Below are 25,491 nucleotides of genomic sequence, written 5' to 3'. Positions count from 1 at the left end.
TAAGGATATGATAACATTCAGTGAAGGGCAAGGATTACAATGCAAGTGCAGTGCCAAAGAAGATATCTGGACCTATCCTCGCTTAGACATCCTTTTTCCTATGCTTCATTGTCTACTCAGCTTTATTAAAAATTCTGGATTACCTCTGCAAGCACAGAATCATAAAAGCTGTGCTGAATACACACTATAAATGAGACCATATAAAAAAGTAGCTACAAAAACATGCATGATGGGAAAAAAATAATGCTTTAGAAATACTCCATATCAAGAAATTTCTTAAAAACTTTCTGAGAACACCTGAATGGAACATACCCACTGCATCATTAGCAGGCCAAGAATATGTAGCAGTAATACATAAAAATAAAAAGATTAAGACAGCAAAAGGGTTTAAGAACCTTTTACTTGCAACTCGCACAGAATTTTCCTAGCTCTTCTCAAGGTAATTGCCTATATACTGTAAATAAAGCATACTGAAATTGAGTAAGTTAATGATATATACCGCAGGAATACCAAAAAAACATACCCCAAAATGTACCTAAGATATAGGAAAAACATTTCTTATTACTCATATCTATAACTTACAGCGAAAGTCCATGGTTTAGTTCACTTCCTCCATTACAAAATATGCTTGTAAATTGGTTGTTCATAATCAAAGAAAACATATGTTGCCAAAACTAGYATTGAATGGTGCAAGCAAAGAAATTTTTTAACCTACCTCACCCACCCTATCTTTCTTACTTTCCAGTATAATAACTCCCCAACTATTCTCTAGACTTTTCACCAAGAGAGTCAAGTGGTAGGCTCAGGTAGTCCAAGCAGAGATGAAGAAGAACACCTTTTAAGACTATTTCCTGATAATACACTATGCAGTTCCAAAATATTTACCTGTTATCTAGCTAACAACCTCAGCTCTAATTGGCTTATCTCAGTTCTCAGAAAAAGCATGAAGAGAAGCAATTTCTTAGCATGCAGAACACAAACCACAGAAGCAAGTTACAAGTAAAAAGACTAGAAAGTAGATTACTAAAGTTGTTTGATTAGCAAGTAGAAACAGTAATGAAATAGTAATAAAAGGAAGCTCTAGATCATAGCTACTGGATCATATATACTCCATACCTGGATCAATGCACAATAAACATAACTCCGCRCTCTCTTTCAGCTGAAGCTTCCAAGTGGTGATCATCAACAACCAAGCAAACCAGCAGTTCATGATTGATTGAAGTTATTATGACAGTAATTTTCAGAAGATAGTTACCTCACCTCAATGACATGTAAGAAAATCTTTTGTCATCTCAGCATCAAAAACAATCAAAATGCCATTATCAAGGTCCTGAACAGCAGAGGCTGGATTCAGTTTGAGATTAAGACATGTAAACATAAGTTTGTATATATGGGTTAGATATAACAACCCCATAYTTTAATCAACAGTGTTCTAGTCAATAAAGTCAACGGAACCTGGAGGGCTACTCAGCCGACCAGCCCTATCAGCATTTAATTTCACAAGAGCCAAATCACTATCTGTGCTTCATTAACTACTGACTGGATCTCCACTGACTGTGACTAAATTTTAGATACACGCCCAAAACACCTACTTTTAGACTCTAATTGTAAGTGCTTTAGTCTGAAGCTGGATCCCACCCACAGTTACACATCTATAGCAAATTTGGGGGCATTTTCACAGGTGGTGTCCTGTTTGAAAAAAAAATAAACGTCTGTGTTTTGTCTGATGCTGAAAATGGTTCAAAAATGTGTGTGTTATTCTTCAAAATATCTATGGGAGATTTTTGAATGCAGTGCACCACTCTTCCCAACCCCTCAAAAAAAAAAAAAAAAAAAAAAAAAAAAAACAAATGTCAAAATAAACATGGTAGGTGGTCAGACTTTTTTTTAGCACAAAGGTAGAGATTTTAGAAAAACAAACCTCACAACAACATTTTCTCAGTAGAAGTCACTCATAGCCTTCTCTCATCAGATGTTATATTCATTATTGCTACTTGTAGTTAACAGCCCCCAGCAGGAATTTATGCAAGGTGTCATAAGAATCTCATTTAAGAGTGTGAGAAATCCAACATCATCTTCAAATCACAACTAAATTTCACCTTATGATCAGGTCAGTACAATGAATACGCTGAAACTCAATCCAGACTTTGCTTAAAGTTCTTGAATATTTAAAAACTCAGTCTTGTGAAATGAACAGCATAGCTTGTAGACAATACTGGAGAAAAGCACTATATCTGCATCCTACATATGCCTTGTCAACAAGAAAACATCATAAGCACTGAGTCCAAGAAAGGTATTCTTTTGAATACCTCAGAAGTTGTATCCTTTTTATGTTACCATACCACCACAGTCAAAGACATGGCAGAAAAAATAACAGAAAATGTCCCAAAGAAATCCAACTAGTAAACCACTTTAATCTAATAACCTGTTCTGACAGTGACAGTATCACATCTCTTAGAGAAAGATATACATAAAGATTAACCTGATAATAGGGGAACTTGCTTTTTCATCCATATTAACCACTGGCTGGTTCATGTCCTAAGCGTTAGTGTTTTTATCCACTTCCAATACTGGAAGTAACTAGAGACTTAGAAGATTTTTTTAACAGGAGATGAAAAGATTTTTATAAGTTCATCTTTCAAGGCAGTTCACACATTCAAAACACAAAAACAATCTGTTCACAAAGGAAGGAAAAAGAGTTTCCTATTTTCCTAGTTCAAGAAAGCACCCTTTTTACACTTCTAAGGAACATCCAAGACATTTCCATTGCACCTAAAAAGATGAAGCAAAGCAAACTTCCTGAATCACAGAATATGCCTATTACTCACTTGGAAGTGGGTCACTTTAAAGTTAACAGCTTGGGCACAGAGAAAAATCTGTTGTTCAGCATGGATTCTTCATTAGTTTCCTTGAAGCACACTGGGTAACCAGACACAACTCAACTGGACACTCTACTTCTGGTCATTCCTGGATATTCTGGTCAAGCTTCACTTCTGTTGTGAAGGAAATAACAATAATCCCAAAGACCCAGGTCCCTTGCCTGTGCTACAGCTTCCTCAGGAAGGTCTGGTTTGATTCTTGGATCAAATTTGAAAGTCTACACCTATCCACCTTAATTCATTTTCTGCAGAGGTAAAAAAAAATCTTCAACTGAGAGTCCTTGAGTATCAAAAAAGAGTAACATATATTTACAGTTCTGTACCTAGTTTCCCAGTTGTCATTACTTTCAAATCATTCCTCAAAGTCTTTGTTTTCTACATATAAAATTACCGAGTTAAATGATTAACTATTCTTAGCCAACTAATTAAGAGATATGTTTTGAAAAAGGAAAACAGTATTACCCAGTTTCCAATGTCTTAATTTAACAAAGGCTTTGGGTTTTTTTTTGAATCAGGGGAATTTATACTTCTGTTCGTTATTCTAATGCTGCTCATTAGAATAATGTAGTAACATCCATTGTCAGTTTGCTGTAAAATACTACACCCTTGTTCTGATGAAAAAGGCTTCACTTCTGAAGAGTTATGGGAGACTACCAATCTACTACTAAAGCAGAAATAGTAAGATTTCAAGGAGACATATGGAAGTTATTTTGTTACTGAAATTATTAGTACCAGAAAGCAAATGAAACTGAACTCTAACACTCTACAGGACCTATAAAAATTAAATTTAATTCCTAAACTAATTAGCAGAGGTATTTGTATAATCCTTCATATTAAAGGCAAAYACATGGCTTAAACATGATCGTTATACCAAACAGTGATAGAAAACACACTAAGTATGAAATTCAAGTCATTTTCAACGATACAAAGTCTCTGTTGCAGTTTCAGTAATATACTACTAAAGGGAAATGTTATTTTTCAGATATTAAAATATATAGGTGAAAGCCAAATATCGTATTTATTCACCACTATTCAAATATAAGCATCAACTAAAATTTCAGTGCATATTCATTTTAGGCTACATATTCAGAATTAGTCTAGCATGGCATCAAAGCTTTCTAATAACCAAATGTAAATTTGTTTTTCATAAACAAAAACATAATTTATAAAGTGACCTAGAAGTAGTCCATCAGATTCTTAAATCATAAATGACAACATGTAACACACAAAATTAGTCAGTATAGTCTGCTTATATATTTCAAGGAATTCTATTTTTCATACCCATGAACAAAATGTAATCGTATACTGTTCCCTGGAGCTCTCTCTCGTCTCTTAGAAGCTGCACTTTTTCTTTTTTCTTTGCACTGCTCTTTAAGTTGAGGTAGATCTTCTTTGTAAACCTTTAAGAAAGAGTATACATATAAATTAAGAGATTCTCAAGAAAAGCATGTTTCTGAGAACTCAGCCAGTTATCACTCACAAAAATGTATACTGACATTACTGAGAAAACCTTCAACAGCTGTAGCCATTTTAAATTGCAACCAAAACTCTAAGAGAATATGCTAAGAATACATGTGATCATTTATATTTTTGATGTGTTTGAATACTTTGACTGCACCAGATAGTAACTGTTCTAAAGCTTTTGCTAAGTCTCTCCTCAGACCTCAGAATTCAGTAGGTGCTGACTGAAGACCTACTTAAAACCTGAAGCATTCCAGCTGCTATTAGAACTAAAATTTTTACCTGTCGACGATAGGTGATCTGTGTTTCTTGTTCAATTTCAGAGTCCAGCTCTGGAACATCAGACTGATCTGAATCTGATTCATCACTATTAGAATCAACTAGACTCTCTGTAATTAGGAAAACCAAAATAGAAAATGAAGCAACCTAATTACAAGACAGGAAGTGTTTAAAACAACAACTTAATGTTTCTGATTAGATTACCAATGCTTACACTGCCTAGAACATTAACTGCTAACGTTTGACAGGATCACGGGAGGCTTTCCAGAATTCCGCTGATTCCACTTATCTGATTCTACAGATAGGCCAACTTGAAATTATACTGRTTATTTTTGTGTGTTTGTTTTGGGGAGAAAGCTAGTTTTCATTCAACTTTTAGAGGAAAGGAAGAAAGAAGAGAATGAAGTAATGAGTATAAAGCAAAAATTAAAGACTCACAGAAAACTAACACCAGAAATAAAAGGATCCAAAGAGAAACTTATGAACAGGAGATCTGTGATAAAAGAAATTCTTCAGATAGATTAAGGGAAAAAAAAGAATTATATAAAAGATGGAAACGGTAAATTTTTCAGTGACTGTGCAGGAAAAAAAAAGTTCTTTAATGTTTCTGTTTTACATTTAGGGGAAAGCCAAATAATGTCCTATCACATTTTTCATTCCAACAGAAATTAAAATGAATGTTAAAAGACAGAGATAAAGAGATAATTTGAAATAAACTAGTCTGGATAACACGTGTATTCCTTTTAATTAAGCAAGGGGTAATCCTAAATCATGGAAACTTAAAAAAGTAAGAGAAAGCAAATGTTTAAAAAAGAAAAGAAAGAAAAAGGTGAGGCACTTAAACATTGTGATTAATTATAAATCTGTCACTGTGACAATAATTTTGGACATTAGCAACTGAATAACTGAAATGGAACTTCATTAGCACAGAATTTAAATTCTGAAATTAGATTAATGATGATCAAAAAAGATCCATAAAAACAGGGCTTGATTAATTGCACTTTATATAAGATTATAATCCTGTCTGATAAATGATGATATTTTTGGACATCTCTGCAATATTTGATTGGGTCTTGCATAATATTTTGATTAAGAAACTAGATACAAAATCAATTTAGAACACAAATTTTAAAAAATCTCAGAACATAATCAGGACAAGAAAATCATCATTCAGTACAACTGTTTCTAGAAATATGCAATAAACAGCAATCCTTCAGGCTATACTATCTAGCAGTATGTGGTGTATATACTGTCATGCAGTCTGAAGTAACATCAAGGTTACATTCCTACAAACAAGGAATGTAAACTACACTTACAGTATAGAAATTTTATCTTGGGAAGCAGTAGCTAATGAGAAATTTGAGTCATGGGAAATAATTGATTGAAAACGTGTTCCCAGTATGAAGCCAATCAGTTGGCTTTCTGGAGAATTTCAAAATGATGTAGAGAACAATTGCTTCTTCATTTGGCACTGACAGGTCCAGTACTGAATCAGTACTCACTTCTGGTGTTCATATTCAGGAAAAGTATTGACAGAGCTGAGAAAATCTGAGTAACAATTAAAGGAATTATGGGTAAACATGACATATATTGAAAAGATAATGGAATAAAAAATTAGTGTATTGGGAGAAACACAGATAAAGAAACCCGTTAGCTGGGTCCATGTTCATACCAATGATAGGGTAAAATAACATTTCATTTTAACTGTCTATTACAAGAGTATTACTGTAAATATGATAAAAAGAAAAATYCAGTATATAGGTTAATGCAAAAGTTTCTCACAAACATACAGACTGACAGAGATTTTATGCAGGGTTTTAACTAGTAGTTTTCTTTATAAAAGCATTATGTTACTATGTTTAATTTACACAAAGGTCATTTAAATTACTAATTTTAATATAGATTTACAGAGGAAGAGTGTTACTGAAGGCATGATGCTCAAATTATCTTAAAATAACATTAAGGCTTTGCAAAGCATTTATCTAACCTGAAATACTGTTCTGATGATGTTAGACTAACATGAACTAACTAAACACTGACTTAAGTTTTTTTTTTTTTTTTTTTTTTGTGGTTAAATCCTTTGCAATGTACTTTATTTGTAATCAAAAATCAACATATTTCTGTATAAAAACTAGCATATTGTTTTTCTACTTTGTTTTGTGTTTTCAACTATCAAGATTATTCTTTCTTATCTGTTATTATCTTTTCTCCTAAAAATACACTCCAAAATCCCTAATTTAGCATGTGTCATTTTTACATACTTGACTCACCTATCATAAGGACTAAGCACACACTCAAATTACACAGTCTGTAAAGAAATTTCCAAGTAAGGAACACAGATATCGAGCTTCACAAAAACCAAAGAATTAAGGGAAAAAATCCTCTMCAATATTTACATATTCTATCTTTGGCTACAGAAGAATTATGGACAATCACATTGTTGCAGAAAATAGTTTTTTTCAAGATCAAACCATGAATAGAAATATAAACAGGACACATCAGAACAGGACCTGAAATGTGATTATCAGTGTATTAAAATTTAAGAAATTTTAATACAATATTTACAAAACGTCTACTCAAGAAATTAACAGCTACACAATTAGAATTCATGGGCAATATAAATAAGAATTTTAATTCTCAAGATTATTTAAGAATTAATCTAATATATTTTTATCCTCTAAAACGAAATAGCATAACCAACACCATATATATATATACATCAAATCATTAATTCTGAGGAAAAATTTCMTTCTCAGCTATAACAAATGCCCCAAATTACAGCCAAATTCTCCATGTTCCATTCAACTTACTTAAAAAGAGATAATAATGAACAACATGCTGATGTTGATGTAAGTCATCATGACTAATTCGCTCTAGATAACTTCATAACTATTTTACTTCATACACTGCAAGTAGAGTTCAAGATTTTAACACATATTTATAGAACAAAGGTCTTAATAGCTATATTAATCAGTGGTGAAAACATGATCTACGTGTTTTGCAAATATTACGCATTTATATTCTGGTTCAGCTTTAATGATAGTGTGCTTTGAAAAAATGGTTAAATTATCACATCAAAATTTTACACACACCAAAATACATCAAAAACTTTAATCAAATGAACATATAAAATCRAGCATCTTTTTTCAGTGACATCTGAGCATCAACACAGTGACATGAATTTCTCCACAATTTTTCCTCAATTCAGTAAAATGTGTACAAAATTCATTAATTCATATTGATGATCAGAAATTTTAAGGTTACCCTTGTACAAGAACTCAGCATTGAGTTATTTTCACAGCCTTGACAGACTGAACATACAGGGTGCAAGCAAGTCTTTAGGTGATACTATTARAACTACTAAGTTTAAAGAACAAAAAATTGTGAACCCTGACAATTCTGAATATTTATTTTTATACTTGCGTCAAACAACTTTACTTACTTAACACTCTTACTCTCATTATTTTGTAAGTTACTTACCTTGGGGTGCTATATGAAGAGAGTCCTTCAACTTCCGATCAGGGACAAATTTCCACTGAAAGACAGAATGATCAGCTCCTCCGATGGAAACAACCCACTGGTGATCATGGGACCACCTGACATTTGTCACATGAGCAGAATGTCCAAGATATTTTTTAAACTTTGCTCCTAGAACAAAAACAAAAATCTCTTTCAATATATGTGGAATATTTTTTTCAGAAGCATATTAGAAAAATGTATCAAAGAACCCGTCTATAAAGTAATAGTTTAATTAAGAAACCTTAATTACTAGTGCTACCTTAATTAATAGCACTAACTTTTGGCACTATTCCCAAATTTTAACATGTCTTTAAGATAAATAATTTGGGTTTTATGATATATCRTCTTTAACAAATCAAACAGTAAGAGAGAGGACACATGATAGTTCAGTATGAGGTGTATTTTTGAGACGATATAGTTACTTAATTTTTAAATCATGTAACTTAGCATAGTGAAAATAACCCCATCTGTGTGTTCATAGTACTGGCTCCCTCTTTTTCCTTTGTGGAACCTGAGTGCTAGGCACTTCCATCAATTCATGTCCTCACACCTTTACTTTTATTATAACTACATCAGCTTAACTTTTTCAAAGATTCCAACATAATTACAGCTCAGTAACTGGATCTGTTACTGAAAAATGTTCCTAAGAGCACTCCCTGATACAGGTTCTCATGACCTCTTCAGCTTCATGAATCTAGTGCAAAAATTGAATGAAATGGGAAAACTATTAGTTTCCTTCAACTAGAAAGGAGATTGGTTTCAAGAGAATACTTTTGGATTCCTCTAGYTGTCAATAAAAGCCTCAGCACTCTCAAGATTGACAGACAAAATTGGAAAGATTGTTTGTAAAGGCAACAATATTAAAAAGCACTTCGTTTTAAAGTTGAAAAAATTCTGAAGGAGTATCACTCTTTTTAAAAATTTAATTCTTCTAATAACATGTTTTGCTTAAAGACGTATCCTAAGACCCATCAAGAAGATCATATAGTTGCAGACATCATTAAACACAGTATGATACAACTATAAGACATCTTTATCTCTCTCTCAAAACCTAACATTAATCTRGTCCCTAGGAAAACTTTTAGGTTAAGATGGTTCTTCTCTTATCACCATCACATTACCAGTTTGAAGACACACAGATCTCTGGGACTGATGCAGTGTTTTGGCATTCTATTTGAATGATGTCTACAATGGAGTTTTTGAATAACTGAAGAATGAAGTCTTTCTTGTCAAGCATGTGCCACATTTCCCTCTCTATTTAGTCCTAAGGAGTGAGATACCTTGCTTTTGGCTTCAACTTTAAAAATTTCACCTGAGATCTGTCCTTGCCATTAATAAATTTTTAATCAAAAAGATTTGCAAAAGTTTTCAAGCTTCAAAGAACAGACAGTGGGACAGCCTGATTATAGAATCAGTTTGCTGTTCACGTATTTATTGCCCCACACTGCTCAATAAATTTATTTTTGGCAGTCCCTGGCCCAAATCTCCATTACAGGGCCAGAGAAGAGAGAACTTCTTGAAGACCATGGTGAAATACTTGAATAGGTGTATCTCTCATGAAAGGACAGCTATTGCTTCACCTCATGAAGTTCTATCAAAATGGAAAGAAACTTTTTACAAATAAAAACATGCACGAAACAAACTAATATATTATGAATGTTACTTTTTTAGTTGTTATTTTATTAATCTGCTACTGTTTTCTACCTTTGAGCTTAAGTTAAACTTCTAAGAATAAATATTGGCTATTCATATAATTTTTTTAAAAAAGTTTCCTACGACTTTTTTTCTAGAATGCAAAATTCATAAGCATTTATAACTGAACTCAAACAAAGGTATTACCTTTTCTTAGACATGGGTATCGAAAGAGTTTTACTATTCCATAATCATCAGCTGTTACCAAAACTTGCCCAATAAAATTTGCATCTACAGAATTTATATCATTTATATCTGAATATTTGGGCCAGATTCCATTAACTTCAAGGCCAGAAACACAGGTCCATGATGCCCACTGAATGCCTTTTAATTCTTCCTTGTTTGTTACTTCTTTTCCACCTAAGAAAAAAATGCAGTTATTTTTCAATATTCTCTTAGGCATTTTCTGAGTAACGTAGAGTTTTCAAAAAATATCCAGAAATCAAATCCAACTGAATCAGAATTAAAAACTCTAATAACATCCGGATCTAAAATTCTCTACTAAGACTGGCAATATCAATATTAAGGCCTGTGGATCAACACTATTTAACGGAAGACCCAGTTTTAAAGAAAACTTTAGTCTTCACTATTTGTTGATATATGCTTGAAGCTGTGTTATGTTTAAACTTTACCAAATACAGTTCAGTATTCTAAGATAATGTCTGAAAAAAATCTGTTGTTGAAATATTCTAAAAACTTGATTATTCGGAGCAATAGTTGAAGAAACATCTAAATTTCACCATGGTAAATTACTGAAAGCACCAATTTTACGTTTAGATTCTTATTACTTCATTACTTCAATTGAAGTCTTATTACTCTACCTGTAATAAGATTGTTCCTTTCCCATAAAGTTTCACACAATAATGTGAGTGCTGAATTAGACCAAAGACCCACCTAATAAATACATTATCTCTAGGAATGGCCAAAAGCAGATACTCATGGAGGAACACAAGAACACAGCAACTGAACAATTGTGAACTGGACTGAGTGTGAAACTGTCAGATCTGCAGAACCTGAGCAGGACATTGCCTACAGCTTTCCTAATGGTAATAGGTTCTGAGCAGTCGGCAAGGGAGAGCAGCTGTGTGGACCATAATGCAGGAGCCTTAGATGAATGTAAAGGCCAAGGGAGAACTGAAGTACATTAGAATAAAAAGGGTAAAAAGATCAGCCATGGGACAGAACAAAATGGAAAAAAGATCAGAAATGAAGACTTTATGATAAACACTAGAGAGAAGATAAACCATTGTATCCTCCTCCAAAAACAGAGAGGAACTCAAATGTCCTATTTGAACTTTCTTCAGCTAAGATGAAGTAACTGAACCCTTTTACAAGGTGYATCTTCTAATCTGTTCCAGTCACTAACCCACGTAAATGGTAACTACTAATACTGATTATACCTATGACTAAGTCCTACAGATCTCCAAGCAGCTGTAAGTTCCTTACTCACTTATAGCAGAATTTCAAGTGTTAAAGGATTCAGTTCATTACTTTAAAATATTTAGGAGACTCCTCTAACCTACCTACATTCACTAAAATAGTTCACATAAACAAGCTTTGAAAATCACACACACAATATTAATTAATTTAATGTTAATTTAACATTAGAGAACTCCAGGTTGAAGGCTGCCTGGAGCCTTCCTTAATTTGCCCCTCCTTTGTGCACACGTTACAGTCTAAAAAAAATTCTCATTTACTATCTTTACTTACACATCTTCTGTCTCATTCAGTGCACAGAATCAGACTTGTCTACAGAATGAGTCAGATACTTCAGCAAAAAGAGTCACAAAAGATCCATGGAACTATGAGCAATGTAAAGTGCAAAGTGCAAACACTACATAATAAATGAAGGGGCAATATAATAAGTGATGATGACAAAAAATAATAATATTGTGAGTGGAAAAATATAGAATGCAATTATGTAATAAATGCATACACACAGAAGAAACAAGTTAAACCTTTGCTGTATCGTGACTACTTAAATTTGAAGATTTATCTAATATGCACATATAATACCTGCTGCAGAGGGCATTATTTTGACCAAAATCTGTTTCATGGGTATGGGTCTGTTCTTATTGCCTTGAAAATATTTACAATATATAATTCCCTTGCCATAAAAGGGAAATAAAATCTGCATTTCAATTTGTTATCCGCAAACTACACAGCTAAATTTGATTGTAATATTTTTATTCACTTTGAAGGTTGCAGGCTTGAAAGTATCACAGCTTCAACATTTCTTTTGCATGCAGTGAATAGTTTCTAACGTATTGATAACCTAACATTAGATAATCTTTATCTCAATTGTCATTTTCTAATTGCCTAATCCAGTTATATTGCAACACTCATTTGTGTTCTATTGTTGTGATTGTTTCTAGCAAACATAAATTTCCCACTGTAAAAGCCCTTGTAAATTAAATTCCTCAATTCTGCTGCAAACAGTTCTAGAAAACAAGATATCCTGAGACAGAATTTATTGATCTTTGTGTACATTTTCAAAAACATTGCAAACAGTGCAAACTATAACCCATTTAATATTCAAGATCAATACTACCATGCTATTAAGATATGGCAAAACTGAATTTGAATATATGGTATCTTTTCCTTTTTAAAAGTGAGAGTGAAGTTTTCCTTTTAGAAACAAAATTAATTATAAGAAGTCAGCATCTCTACCATTAAAATATGTGTAGTAAAGAAGAGTAAACATATAAGGACAAAAATATTTAAGTAACTGGCAAAAATGCTGTACTTACTCAAATATAGCAAATGTTTATAAAAACTTGAAAAGGAAGAAGWTTTTCTATAAACTAGTGCTTTGAACCAGGATCTATATTTTAACCGTTTTCATAAAACTACCATATACTCTATGTAACATGTACCAATTAACATAAAGGCAGCTCAGAATCTTACTTGGCATCCTGTAAAAAAGTCTTTTCCCATTGCCGTCATTGGTCTGTAAATATTTACTGTCCGAAGACCAATCCATATGGGTGATGAAACTTAAAGATCCAATACATTCCCCAACTTTTTTGTATCGCTGAACAACACCATATATATCCACAGAGCTGTCATTGGAACCAACTGCTAGGAAATTCCCATCCGGTGAATATTTTAGTTCATGAATAGCTTCTTTCCTGTCTTTGATATGAACAACCTCAGTCATATCTCTGTAGTATGAAAGAAAGCATGTAATAAGTATAGTAAAGTCTTATCATATGGTCAAGTTACCAGTTTTTTAAAAAAATGACAAAATTATAAAATGACAAAACAATCTTTACTACCATCTGTACCAATACAGCACTGTTATTTTTATGGTTGGGTATGTCTCAGAGCTCAAAAAAGAGGAAGCAACACTGACACAGGAAGGGCCTGCATTGGCTGACAGAAAGAGAACAAAAGCTGTGAAGCAGCAGCCACACACACACACAAAAAATGAATCTGGTAGAACACCAGATGCTTATTCCCTCAGGGAAAGGAAAGTTCACTGACATGAGCCACAGACCTCAGCTGCCCTTTAGAACTGTGGGATTACAGCATCAATTCTGCATAGGCTAAAGCAGCATTCCAACATGTGGGAATAATTAAGGAAGTGACAACAATTTATTTCCTAACAGCTCAAGAATAATTAATGATGCCAAAACCTAAAGTAAATCACATCCTAGAATCCTGCTTTTCTTTACAGATAGAACAACACACTTTTCCAAATGTGCTGTTATGGAAAGTCTCTTCCATCAAATCAGTGGCACAAATATATTTAATCTGAGCACCCTTAGGTTATAAATTTGAAGGAGTTTATAATATAGCAACTATTAATTTTTATAGTATACCTGACTCGAAGCACAGTGAAAGAGCCATCCTTCATTCCAAGTGCAAGATGGATTCCATCAGTACTAACCGCTGCACAGCGGATTGGTTCCTCCATATTGCACCGGGCAATCAGAGCATGGTCTATTAAACTCCAAATTCTAAAATAAAGCAATAATTATAAGTGTAGGGGATAGTTTGAAACTGTGTGATAGAAAGCATGAAGCCTGCAATTTCAGGAGAATGCTGTATGTGATGGTGTAGTATTTTAAAATAATTTTCTGTCAGGAACTTCTAAGACAAAAGTCTAAGTTTTCCATAGAGAAAAGAATATTTTTATATTTAAAAGAATGAGGAAGAAGCTAACGAGAAAATTCAGGGACTGATTAATCTTGTTTGACTTTCTCAAAATAAAGAGAATAACATGTTAAAATTTCAAACTTTCTGTAAATTTTGTGAAGTATCCATTTCCTCCATTTCCACTACATTTTTGTATTGGAGCTCTCTAATATCATCCACAATTTAACTGGTTCACAGGCACTTCAATACAACATTCTAATGCCATTTAAATGGGTACATTTCAATTATGTTATCTATAAAATCAGCTGTGAGTATAAAACAGTATGCAGTATTAAAAATAAATAAATAAAAATAACCTGACTGATCGATCGTCACTTCCAGTCATTGCTAATGGTTTTGTAGGATGGACAGCCAAAGCCCACAGCTCTCCTTCACAGTGCCCCTGCATTATCAGGAAAGGCTTATTACGTTCATGCACCACAATTTCAAAAATTTCACTGTCTTGTGTTCCAACTAGTATATGGTCTCCTCTCCAGCACACACTTCTTACAGAGAGACCTGTAGAAGGAGAATATTGTTAGAGAGTTACATTCTGCGAACCAGTGAAACAAAGATAATGTATGACAAAGAACATGTAACAAAACCATGAAAAACAAGAAAGTATCAAGAAATATCCACGTAACATCTGTTATTCCTCCATTTACTCCCATTATTTATTCCACACTACATAACATACCCCTGCCCTTGGAACAGTAACATTTCAATCCAATTCAAATTGATTTTAAAAAGTCTGATTTTAATAAATGTCTGTATTTTAATAAAGGTAATGTAGTCAATACTTGCATTATGAGATCTCTAAGAGAGTAAGATAATACTGACCTTTGCACTTGAAAAGATGTATTTAATACTCTTAAATTTCAAAATAGTTGACAATGGAAAATACAATTTCTGATCAAACAGAGGACCCATTATCACTAACTGAGCTAATCCAAATTATGTAAGTGATAAAAGTATCAGGGGAGCGGATCTCAGAAGTAATAGAATACAGTTGAACAGCCTGATTCTCTTCTTCACAGCTTGGTTCTGAGATATTTCCCCTAAAGATGGTCTTTGTCACATCTGAATAGTATCTAGAACTATTTTCCAACTAAATAAAAAATAAAAATAGATCTTACTGTCAACAACATAGGAAGAGCTGAGATAGGATCAAGATGGAATCTAACACACATTTCTGAATTATAGAAGTAGCCTCCAGGTTTACAATGGAGCCAACTACTCACAGGCTACACTTCTTGGTGGAAAAAGTTGGCAATAATAAATAAAATGAAAACCAGGACACTTATATATTGAGAATACTRTCTTAGACGCCCAATTTTAGGAATATGCATTTTAGAAACTGTATTCACCACAGTCTGCTAGCATAAATCGATTCCGCCAGTTGCAGGTATAGATAACAACCAAGTGGTAACAATGCCCAACCCCAACTCACTTAGCGTAAAAAATGACTTTTGTGGAGAGCAGGTCAAGAATGATTTCGAAAAACTATTCTGGATTAATATAAATTACACCTATCAGGCTAGGAAAAGGAATACTGTAATAGCATGAGTTGATATGCTTCTGAAAAATGTTTTTAACTGTGTAAAGGGAAAAGAAGTTATCAAAGTTATAAAGAAGAAGAAAACGTAAGCCTTAGAAACAGTGACTGTGAGAATTAGCATGTCTCGTGCACCTGCATTGATGCTTTAGTTCTGACGACGAGAGCTTCTGAAGTAAAGCTCCTGATCATGCCTACTTACCATGCTTTGCACCCTAGAACAGTCTCTGAGTGCACAAACAAGATTTCTTCCATGTGAAACTGAAGAGAAAGGAGTGCATCAAATTCGCTGCAACTGCTAAGCAACATTCAGTCCACAGAACCAGACCAGTGGTAATTCAATTAAATGTTCCTCAAAATGAATATATACTATGGACATCATGCCCTCAGTATCAACTGTTCCACTTTACATGCTTGTTCCTATTGTGCAGCACTGCTGAATATAGGCATTACTACCCTATCATTCACTCCTATGATCCAGACATTATAACGCCTATATTGTCTATAGTTAAGAGATCTGTTCTAGTAATCTGGAGCTTCTTGTGGTGGAGGCAAACATTTTGAAAAACAGTTTGGTTGCAAAGAGACATATCCGGAGTTAACAGACAGCTCTATGAGCCATCCATAAAGATATGGTACTTAAGTTTGCATTTGCAGATAAAAGTACCCACAGGTAGGAGAAGCACAGAATGCAGCTAAGAAAATGAATAGAAAGAGAGATCATGAAGGCAGTCCTCAAAGGGATACGGTAAAAATAATCAGTGATGTAAAAGACTAAAGGGAGAAGATTCAAGAAACTGAATTTAAGAAAGAAATTACTTTAATAAAAAATGCTAGGTGTGCTACAGGCATTTGACAAGTCAAGCACGATGAGGCAGAGTTCTCAAAACTGATCAAGAAGAATTCAGCAAAGCTCCTGGCAAGAGTCTATTCTGTCGAAAGCAAAGGAGACCATTTAGAGTGGAGAACAAGTTTGAAGAAAAAAAAACAGGGAATGAAATGAGGCTTTCAACTACAAGTAATAGAAATGAGAAATGTGGCAAATTTAAAAGTAAGCCTACCAAAGTTTATAATACATATATTGTTCCTCTTCTCTTCCAGCTGCCTCAATTATATCTTTTCCAAACCTAGATGGATTTTTACACTAGTGGTAAAACATAATTTTGGCTTTGGGATATTTCTCTTGGCAAATGTTAAGTTCTTATATAGTTCTTATATAAACTATGTTCTGTGGTTGTTCAAGTTTTAGGAAATTTTAACAGCGTAAAGGTGTTATGAAGTTACCATCAAACTTTTTATTGAAGATAGACATGTTTATGCTCAAAAGAAAAAAAAATGGAGGCGACAATTTTAACAAGTGTTTCACAATTTTATTACAACAGTCACTGCTACACTGCATTACTTATTCTTGTTACTAAAATAAAAAACATCTAATTCTGTTAGAGACTTAAAGGAGGCTATAGTTAAACAAGCTACTGAAAGAAAGAGAAAGTATGTACAAGTAGATTGTTTTGAAGGAAAACAATTAGCAATAGCAGAAATGAAAAATGCACTGATATTAGTAGCATTTTGAAAATGAGACACAATAGCAGAATAGTTTCATTTCAAAATGAATTTGATAATGTATAAATTCATTTAGAATCTAATTAACAGCGCTGGAGCATCTCCAAAGAATTAAGCTAACTGGTTAAAAGGGTACAAGAAGATGGAAAAATAGCTGAATGCAAACATATATTTTTCCTTTATTCTTGACAAATACATTGAAAACTAGACTTAATCTTCCCGATTTGAAGGGGCAAGTCCAATTACATACACATTACTGTGAAACCCTAATCAAGCGTTTCAGTGGAAACCTAATATGTAATTATCGCATTGAGAAATAATGAATTCTGTGGCTTTGAAATAAATGTGTCAGATATCACAGAAACTGAAATGATTATCCAGAAAAAGTCAGTTAAGGTGTAGGTTTACAAAATACTGGAGACAGAATATGAGTCCATCTTCCTATGAAGTAAAGGAAGTATGAACATGGATATGCTTGTCCTTTGTTTGGAGACTGAAGGAATTATTTCTCGTAAATTGTCCCAGCCATGACAGTCCAGCACTCCAGGGCATTTAAAATGGACGGCATTCAATCTTGTTGGAATATCTGACAATCTTGGTGGGATTTCCAAATCAATTATAGAATATAAATATTTATTTTACTTGTTTGTAATCAGTTATTTATTGCCACTGATGTATCTGACTGTCTTCAGATACTGTGCCACATGTCCAGTTCTTGGCAAGACCTTAGAAAAGATTAGAGCAAAATGACTGGGGAGAGGGAACTAATGCCAATGAAATTAATATTTTAAGTTGCGTTAGTGTTGCAGTGTAAGTTTGTTTTATTTTCCTGAATTACTACAGCAGCAATATCTAGGACAAAAGTATTAAATATGCTGTAAATTGCTAGATGTAATATTTTAGTGTGACATAAACCATTAATAGAAGTAATCATTCGTCATATATTTAGTATATATAGGTAGAGTTCTAAATACCATGAAAGTGTAAATTAGTGTTTCCAGACAGTTTCACTGGCTAATTATGTAAGGTAATTTATGCACTCTGCTGTTTTACATCATAGACCTTATTGCGTCTTGTAAACTGTTCCTTGGTAAAACCTGCTGTGCTGTAGGAAAAATGTGCATTTTATTAGTTCAGAAGAAAAAAAGTTTAATCTCTGTGTCTACAACTTCTTTACGATATTTTGCGTATCTCTGAATGACTATGTGATCTTCATATCAGCGGGCATCATCAAAACATAAAAAGTTTTCATCTGGCAAATTATTCACATTAAAATACAAGAAAGCATAGTTTGCCTTTTTTTTTTTTTTTTAATAAGTCTTTTCTTGTTCAAAGTATTACAAATTTCCTACCTGATGATATAACAAAAGTGACAGGGTTCTTTTTACCTTTATATCCCTGGTCTGTTTCCCTGAGATCAATCACAGTAATTGGTTTAAAATTTAAATCCCACAAACGAACACAGCCATCTCTGCCACCAGTGGCAAATCCCTCTTCACAGGCATTCATGCTGAAAATTCCTGCCTAAAGAGWAAAGAAAATTCTGTTTAACAGCACACACAGATTACAGATACCACAGTGCAAAGCAGAATTCYTCTCCGTGATGGTAGAGAATGTCTCACCACCTGTTACGCTGTTGAAAATAGCACAAGCATATGCAATAAATACAAACATATGTAATAAATACAAACATACGCAATAAATACAAGTTTTACATACTAAAGTTATCCAAAATGAATTTTAGAGCTTGTAAACACAAGAAATATGTACTAACTTAACTGCACATCCAAAATCGAACTGAACTACATCAGTTCAAACTTTGTTTGACAGTTTACAAACCTGTCATATTTCATTTTGTCATAAATTAATTGGGATTAAGTTTAAAATAGACAAAGATAAGTCAGTAAAAGCAACTAAGTGTCCATACACAGTTGTTACTCTTTTAAAATATCATAGTTGCTAAGGACAAAAGGAATATCACAATCTTGATTAATAATTTTATTCAATAATTCCTGCAGCAAATCAACAACTTCTGTTTCAGTTGTCCCAGTCTTTTTGGGGGGAAAGTCAACTGACTTTCATCTGAAAGAAAGAGACAGAATAAAATACACTCTTTGATAAATTGAGTGATTAGTATTACCAATATAAAATATCTGTGCTTTGTTTMTMACTAAGAAATTTCTATGACTTTAGAACAAAAAAAAMCCCAAGCATTTGCTTTCTCAACAGTCATTTCAACTCCAGTAAATATGCTAAGCACAGTGTTAATACCCATGACTTTATATTCTGCATTTATATTCCTCCATCTTTACAAGAAAAATCTCAATTACATATCCAGGTATGGATGTCATTAAAAGGTTCAGTTTCAGTTGATTATCCATCTCATTCATTCACCCTTTCTCACATTAACTGTTTAAAAGAAACAAAGAAGTGAACAACCAAAAGACTATACACAGTTACCAGATTATGTGGACATAGGTTAATAAAAACAACCTATTAAAACACTTTACTCATCTAACCTACAAATTCAAATTATTTCACAGACTGGACCTCTCAATTCTGTTGTGATTTGTGAGAATTTCCAGGTAGTCATGACAACCCTCTCCTACAGAGTTGTTTTTTCTCCTCAAACTATAACTAAAGCAAATATCACAATGGACTGATCATAATGAAGTATGGATGGTGTTTGCTTCTCCTGTGTCAGTTACCAGGGATATCATTGCTTTAGGAATTGAGAAATAATCAATCTTTCTTAGCCTTTATATAAAAAGCAAAGTATTAGTAAAATGTCATGTGACAATCAAGCCTCAAAAATAAATGTGGCAAAACTCATTTTTTTCAATAGGAAATGTCCACCCTCAGGACAATGGCTTTTAAGACAAGCCTCATTTTCATAAGTATTTGCCACTAAACAGAAATGTAGTGGAATTTTCAAGTCATAAGCAGATTAGAAGGCTAACTCGCATTATCCCTGATGTTCTGAAAATCCTCTTTCTGTTTCTTTAGAAGCCTAAAGATTTTTGAAAAACTATGTTTGGTTTTGTGTGTATATGTCCATCTGTTTTACTGCATTAAATTTTTATCACCATTGAGCAAATCTGAGGCCAAAGGAGTTTTGGCTAATTTTGTATTACGTACCAAATTTTGCCCAAATTCTCGTATATTTAAATCTTCTAAAGCTCTTTTTGGAATGCAGCCTTGATAATGCAATTAGATTACTTTCTTTCTCTAATTAACTCCTTTAAAAATCCATGATTTAATTAGCCTGTATTAAAAACAAATCAGACATTTAGTGATGCAGGATACTGGCTGTATGTTCTGAAGAGAAGATCAAGTGGGACAAGGATTAATCTGCTTTCTATTTCACCGAATATCCTTATCTTGAAAAGGACATACTCGTTGTCTAGGAGATTTGGCAGATGTGCTTGCTGAATCTCTTGAAATGCAATAAGACATCCTGATTTCAATCTATGTGCCACCGGAATAGTAGAATTACAGGCAAAAGTGAGAAAAGGCCCCTTATTAACAGGGATAGTCACTATGTAATGGAGGAAGTTGAGCTCAGCCACCCTTCATTTACTTGTTAGGCTTGCACTTAAGGGGGAAAAAAATCTTTACTTTCCTATCTCGGCCAGTTGTAATCCTTCCTCTAAATCTTTGCTATCAGATACTATCAAGATTGTTAAGGCAAAGCAACTTTGGAGCCTTCCAGCTTCCCTTAATCCTTCAGTCTGGAATTGTCATTAACGTAATTCTATTCTTAACGGTCACTAGTCTCCTAACAGTAATGAGGGACAAACAAATGCAAGGACTTTGTTTGATACAGTTAAATAATGGGAGTAACAAAGGGGTTTTTTTTTTTTTGTTTTTTTTTCTGATGGTCCTCCTGAATACAAATGAAAGATACAGATCAAGATCTTCCATCTTAAAAGTTAACAGATGTGACCTACAGACAGTGTTCTTCTGCTACAAGAAATTTATCATGAAAATGAAAAAGATTATGGAAGATCACACACTTCACTATGTTATATTTGCCTGTTTGAATGAATGGGAAGATCCTGGAAATAATAACTCAAATTGATTGGCAGTTTTCACAAAATGCAAACATCTCCTATTTTTTCCAAATCAAAAAGTTGTACTACTACAACAAATTAAAAGTAATTGTCTATATGCCTGTCATGTCTGAAACAATGCAAGCAGATAGTTACCTTTCAAATTCATGAGCAGCCTAAGCAGTAGGAGGAAAATACTGCGTGACTTAATGTGCCGGTATACGATACCAACCTAAAACCATTCATTTAAGTTCATTATATTGTTTCCATCTATATTTAATCAGTATTCAGCCAACCAACATAGATGTGCAATAGTTTTAACAGGATGACTGTTATTTAACCTCGAGCTTGTTATTTAACCTCAGTTTCTGACATCAATCCACACAACTTTAATGTGTACCTCTGAAACACTATCTTAAAATAAATTATTCAGTTGCTGAGAAAGCATCTCATATACATTTACTACACAAGGTAAAAGCATAGCACACAAGAATCTTTAAAATATACAGTGTTTTTAAAATAAGCATACTATTTAGTTTTAGTACTTAAATAACATCTTATGAGTATGTTTAATATACCTGATAATTATGAACTCCCTCAAATTTAGAACCTACAAGATTATGACAATAAAAAAAAAGATTCTACTGTCTGTTCTTGTCAGTGGTACAAAAATGTGACATCTGATAAAAGACTGTCTGGGTAGGGTTTTTTTTAATCAATGTGTATATATATTGTTAACTTTCCAGAATCAGATGTACTGCTTACAAATAAGTAGTGCCACTGAAGTAGTGCCACTGCCAGCAAGTTTACATACGCTTTCATGTTGCCTTGTTTTCCTTCTCCCTTTTAAAACTTTTATTGTTATTATGATGATGATGATGATGATGATGATTCAGGAGAGATTTGTAAAAACAAAACTCCACAATTTCCCATTGCTGTCTAACATCCTCTGCATGTAAGTGCTGTCTTTACTCTTAACTCCTGCTCATTTTCATCTTTTCTACCTTTCACTCCTACTTCTATGTTCGATGGAACTGTAGTCCTCTTCCAACTGATTCCCCAGTCATTCCAACATGCTGTTTTCTTTCACCTTTTCGTTTCCCAGTCAAACTCTGATATGAATCTGCCAGTAACTCTTCTTTCCTCTGTCTACAGTTCTTAGTATTGCTATGACAGAAGACAGATAATTCGGTTTAGCTGTGAATTCTTATTTTGCCTGTTGGTGCTAAAGCTGCTATCTATTTCCTGTTACTTATGCTGGGATATCGTGGTTTATTTTTCATACTGTATTATTCTTAAAATGAAAAATGCATTTTTAGCTAAGGTAACTACAAAGAAGGTAGTCAAACCTTTGAAAAGAACCTGTTTTCTGTATTAACACAGACCACTATCAGTTGGATAGGCTATGTTCTCAAATCTCTAACATTTCAGAAAATGTTTTGCTGTATCTCAGATCTCTACTATTTACATTGTAAGAAAGGAATACATGGTGCTTTATGATTAGACATGTTTCCTTGAACAAATTTCTAGTCCATTTCAAGCCTGGTAAGGAGTGATGATGAGGGATGATAACCAGCATGCAAGAAGGATGAGGATTCCACTAGGAGCATACTGAATGCAACATTGGGTGATTTATACCAATTCACTAACATACTCACTTACTCTGTGCCTTTAACAACAACATATTCACATCACAAATATTATCATTTGTATCTGCGTTTTCTTTTAATAGAATACACAAGAAGATAGATTTATTATTTTACAACGATTTTGTATTAATTTCATAGCTTAGTATGTCTGAAGAGACACTGTCATTCCAGATTTCTATTTTGTGCTTACAGCTGCCTGACAATATTATCCTTTTAGCTAACATTGTATTGAAAAACAAGTTTTTAGAGAGAATTTATCGTATTTTCTAAATTGGTGAGATTTGTAGTGACTCTAACCTCATGTGAAAAGAATTCCAAACTCATGGACTGGTGTACCTACTGCAGAGAACAATTCCATTGATCCGAAAAGACACAGCCAAAAATAGAAGGTTAGATGAGACCTACTTCAAGGTCACCTGAGCTCTGCCCACTGATGCTACAGATAAGGATAAGGAACAGAGCACTTCAAATTTGATCTCGTGCTCAGCAAGSAACTAACACAGCACCTAAGATAATGCAACAACAAGTTCTCATTATCTTATGTTTAATGGTTGGGCTATTTCATATTGAAACAGTTGAAAAGCATTACATCATTCTGAGAAAATACTGTAGAAATTCTGAATACTCGAAGAAACAAACATGTGGATATAGAGGACAGATGTCTTTTACAGCACTGAACCGGATGGAAGGGTATTCTCCTAATCAGTTTTAGAYGGGAAACAAAGTACGCTGTTTCCTTTAGGAATCCAGGGCTGTGTATGTGATCTAAACCACTTCAAAACTCCCCTTCCCAAACTTCAGTATTAAAAAGGAAATATCTAGGAGGTAATCTTAGGAAAATATGAATTAAAAAAATATTTAAAAAAAAAAAAAATCTGAACGGATAGAATAAGAGAATATTTGAAGGCTAAAATATTCCCTCATACTTTCTGGCTTCTGACTTGGGCCTTACTGAATAATTTACATGTGCTAAAAGGCGCATACAGGAGCGCATGTGTGCATAATGTTTTTGTGCATACATACATATGTATAGGAAGAAATCTCAAAAGCAAGAAATGCAGTCTAGGATATGTTTCCCACACTTATATTCTTCATAACTCTACTTTTTATTCAAAATCATATAATACAGCTTTCTGAATTAACTAATAATTTAAAAGGAGTTAGACTGGTAATTCCTAAATGTACATTTCTAAATTATCAGTAAGCCAAAAGGGTCTTCTTACTATGGACTGACTGAAATCTCATATATATGTTTAGCATTCATCACTTTATTTCTTCCCTCCATTCTATCTGAACAAATTATAAAGAGTGCTTTTAATATTTCAGTTGCATGCATCCAGTTCAATACTGCCAGTTCCAGTTACAAATGTATTTTTACGAGAAATATTAGAGAATTAAATATAAATATTCTCATGAGAAATACACAGAATTTTTCTTTTTCATGTGAAAGAAMATTAGCTTTTACTGCTTTTACCCAGACAGAACATAGGAACTCATATGCTTGTATTTCCACATTATTTCAATTAGTTAATGAGGGAACAGCTTCAAATAATGTCTAGAAGATACAATGCTTTCCAAAATTAAAAAAAAAAACAATCTTCAAACAACAAATAATACAGTACCATAAAGTTACCTTGACATTTACATGCCTTTTAGGTTCAAAGAAAAGGAAAAAATGGTGGTTTGTTTTTGAGTGACATGTAGACAACCTTAGAAGGTGTCTAGCATTATATATTATATTATATATTGCCATTATACTACAATGAGAAGAAAATGAGTATCATAGTTTAGCATGTACGAATTGGATTATGAACAATTCAGTAAGGTTCTTTTTGCTGCCTGCCTCTATCAAAAAAAAGTATGGTATGAAAGAATATTGAAAAAATATTGAAAACTTACGTAGAAAAAATACAACCATCTCATAGTTGCACTAAGCATGTTGTTTATAAATAAGAAGAAAATTTTACCAAGCACAATTTTTTTAATTAAAAAAATTATTAAACTTTCATTGATACGTCTTCACTTTTCACAGCTGTATACTGTTCAAAAAAGCTGAATTAACATAGTAAAAGTCATCAAGATAGGACAAGTAAGGAGTGACTGAGTCGACTTAAAATGACTAAACACAGACGCCTACAAACGACCTAGGTGTTAGGGTTTGCATCATAGTTAGTACAAATAATGGAGTTAAGAGTGCTATCAGATGATCACCAAATTCAGAATAGCGGAAGTTGGAAGGAACCCCTGGAGAGCATACAGTCCATCTCCCCTGCTAAAAGAAGGGTCAGTCAAAGCAAATTGTTCAGGGTTGTGTCCAGCTGGGTTTTGAATATCTCCAAGGATGGAGACTCCACAACCTCTCTGGGCAATTTGTTCYAGTGTTTCGCCACCCATTGCCTAAACAGAGAAGTTTAGGCCATCTAAGATGCTTTTTGATAAATCAGACATCCACAAAAGACAGATAAGACAGATCCATGGTCTTTATGGTCTTTCGGGGAGAGCCTGAGCCTGAGTATCTAAAATGGCACTAGATACCTATGTGTGGGTGAACAAATAGAGCCACAGATGCCTACTTAAAGCTACATTAAAATGCATTTCGGGCTCCACTGGTTATTGACTAAATCCCCATTGAGTATAATGGGAGACGTAATACACAAATAGACACCTAAATGTAGCCGTCAATTCAGCACTAAGTATCTACC

General features: G+C 33.5%; 1 protein-coding gene across 1 annotated transcript in view; it reads right to left on the bottom strand.

The window, feature by feature from the left end:
- EML5 (EMAP like 5) overlaps positions 1-25,491 on the bottom strand; it is a 125,839-nt gene that overhangs the window by 63,689 nt on the left and 36,659 nt on the right. Inside the window, exons 6-13 of the mRNA XM_085317569.1 lie at positions 18,477-18,612; positions 14,288-14,489; positions 13,655-13,792; positions 12,738-12,994; positions 9,978-10,190; positions 8,100-8,267; positions 4,623-4,729; positions 4,161-4,279 (exon numbers count right to left, since the gene is read on the bottom strand). Of these exons, the coding sequence (XP_085173695.1) occupies positions 4,161-4,279; positions 4,623-4,729; positions 8,100-8,267; positions 9,978-10,190; positions 12,738-12,994; positions 13,655-13,792; positions 14,288-14,489; positions 18,477-18,612 (1,340 nt within the window). The remainder of the gene's footprint in view (positions 1-4,160; positions 4,280-4,622; positions 4,730-8,099; positions 8,268-9,977; positions 10,191-12,737; positions 12,995-13,654; positions 13,793-14,287; positions 14,490-18,476; positions 18,613-25,491) is intronic.

This window comes from Rhea americana, unplaced genomic scaffold, assembly GCF_003343005.1.
Source record: "Rhea americana isolate MKP2758 unplaced genomic scaffold, rheAme1 scaffold_5, whole genome shotgun sequence".
Classification (NCBI taxonomy): Eukaryota; Metazoa; Chordata; class Aves; order Rheiformes; family Rheidae; genus Rhea; species Rhea americana.
This window is presented reverse-complemented; position numbering and strand designations above follow the sequence as displayed.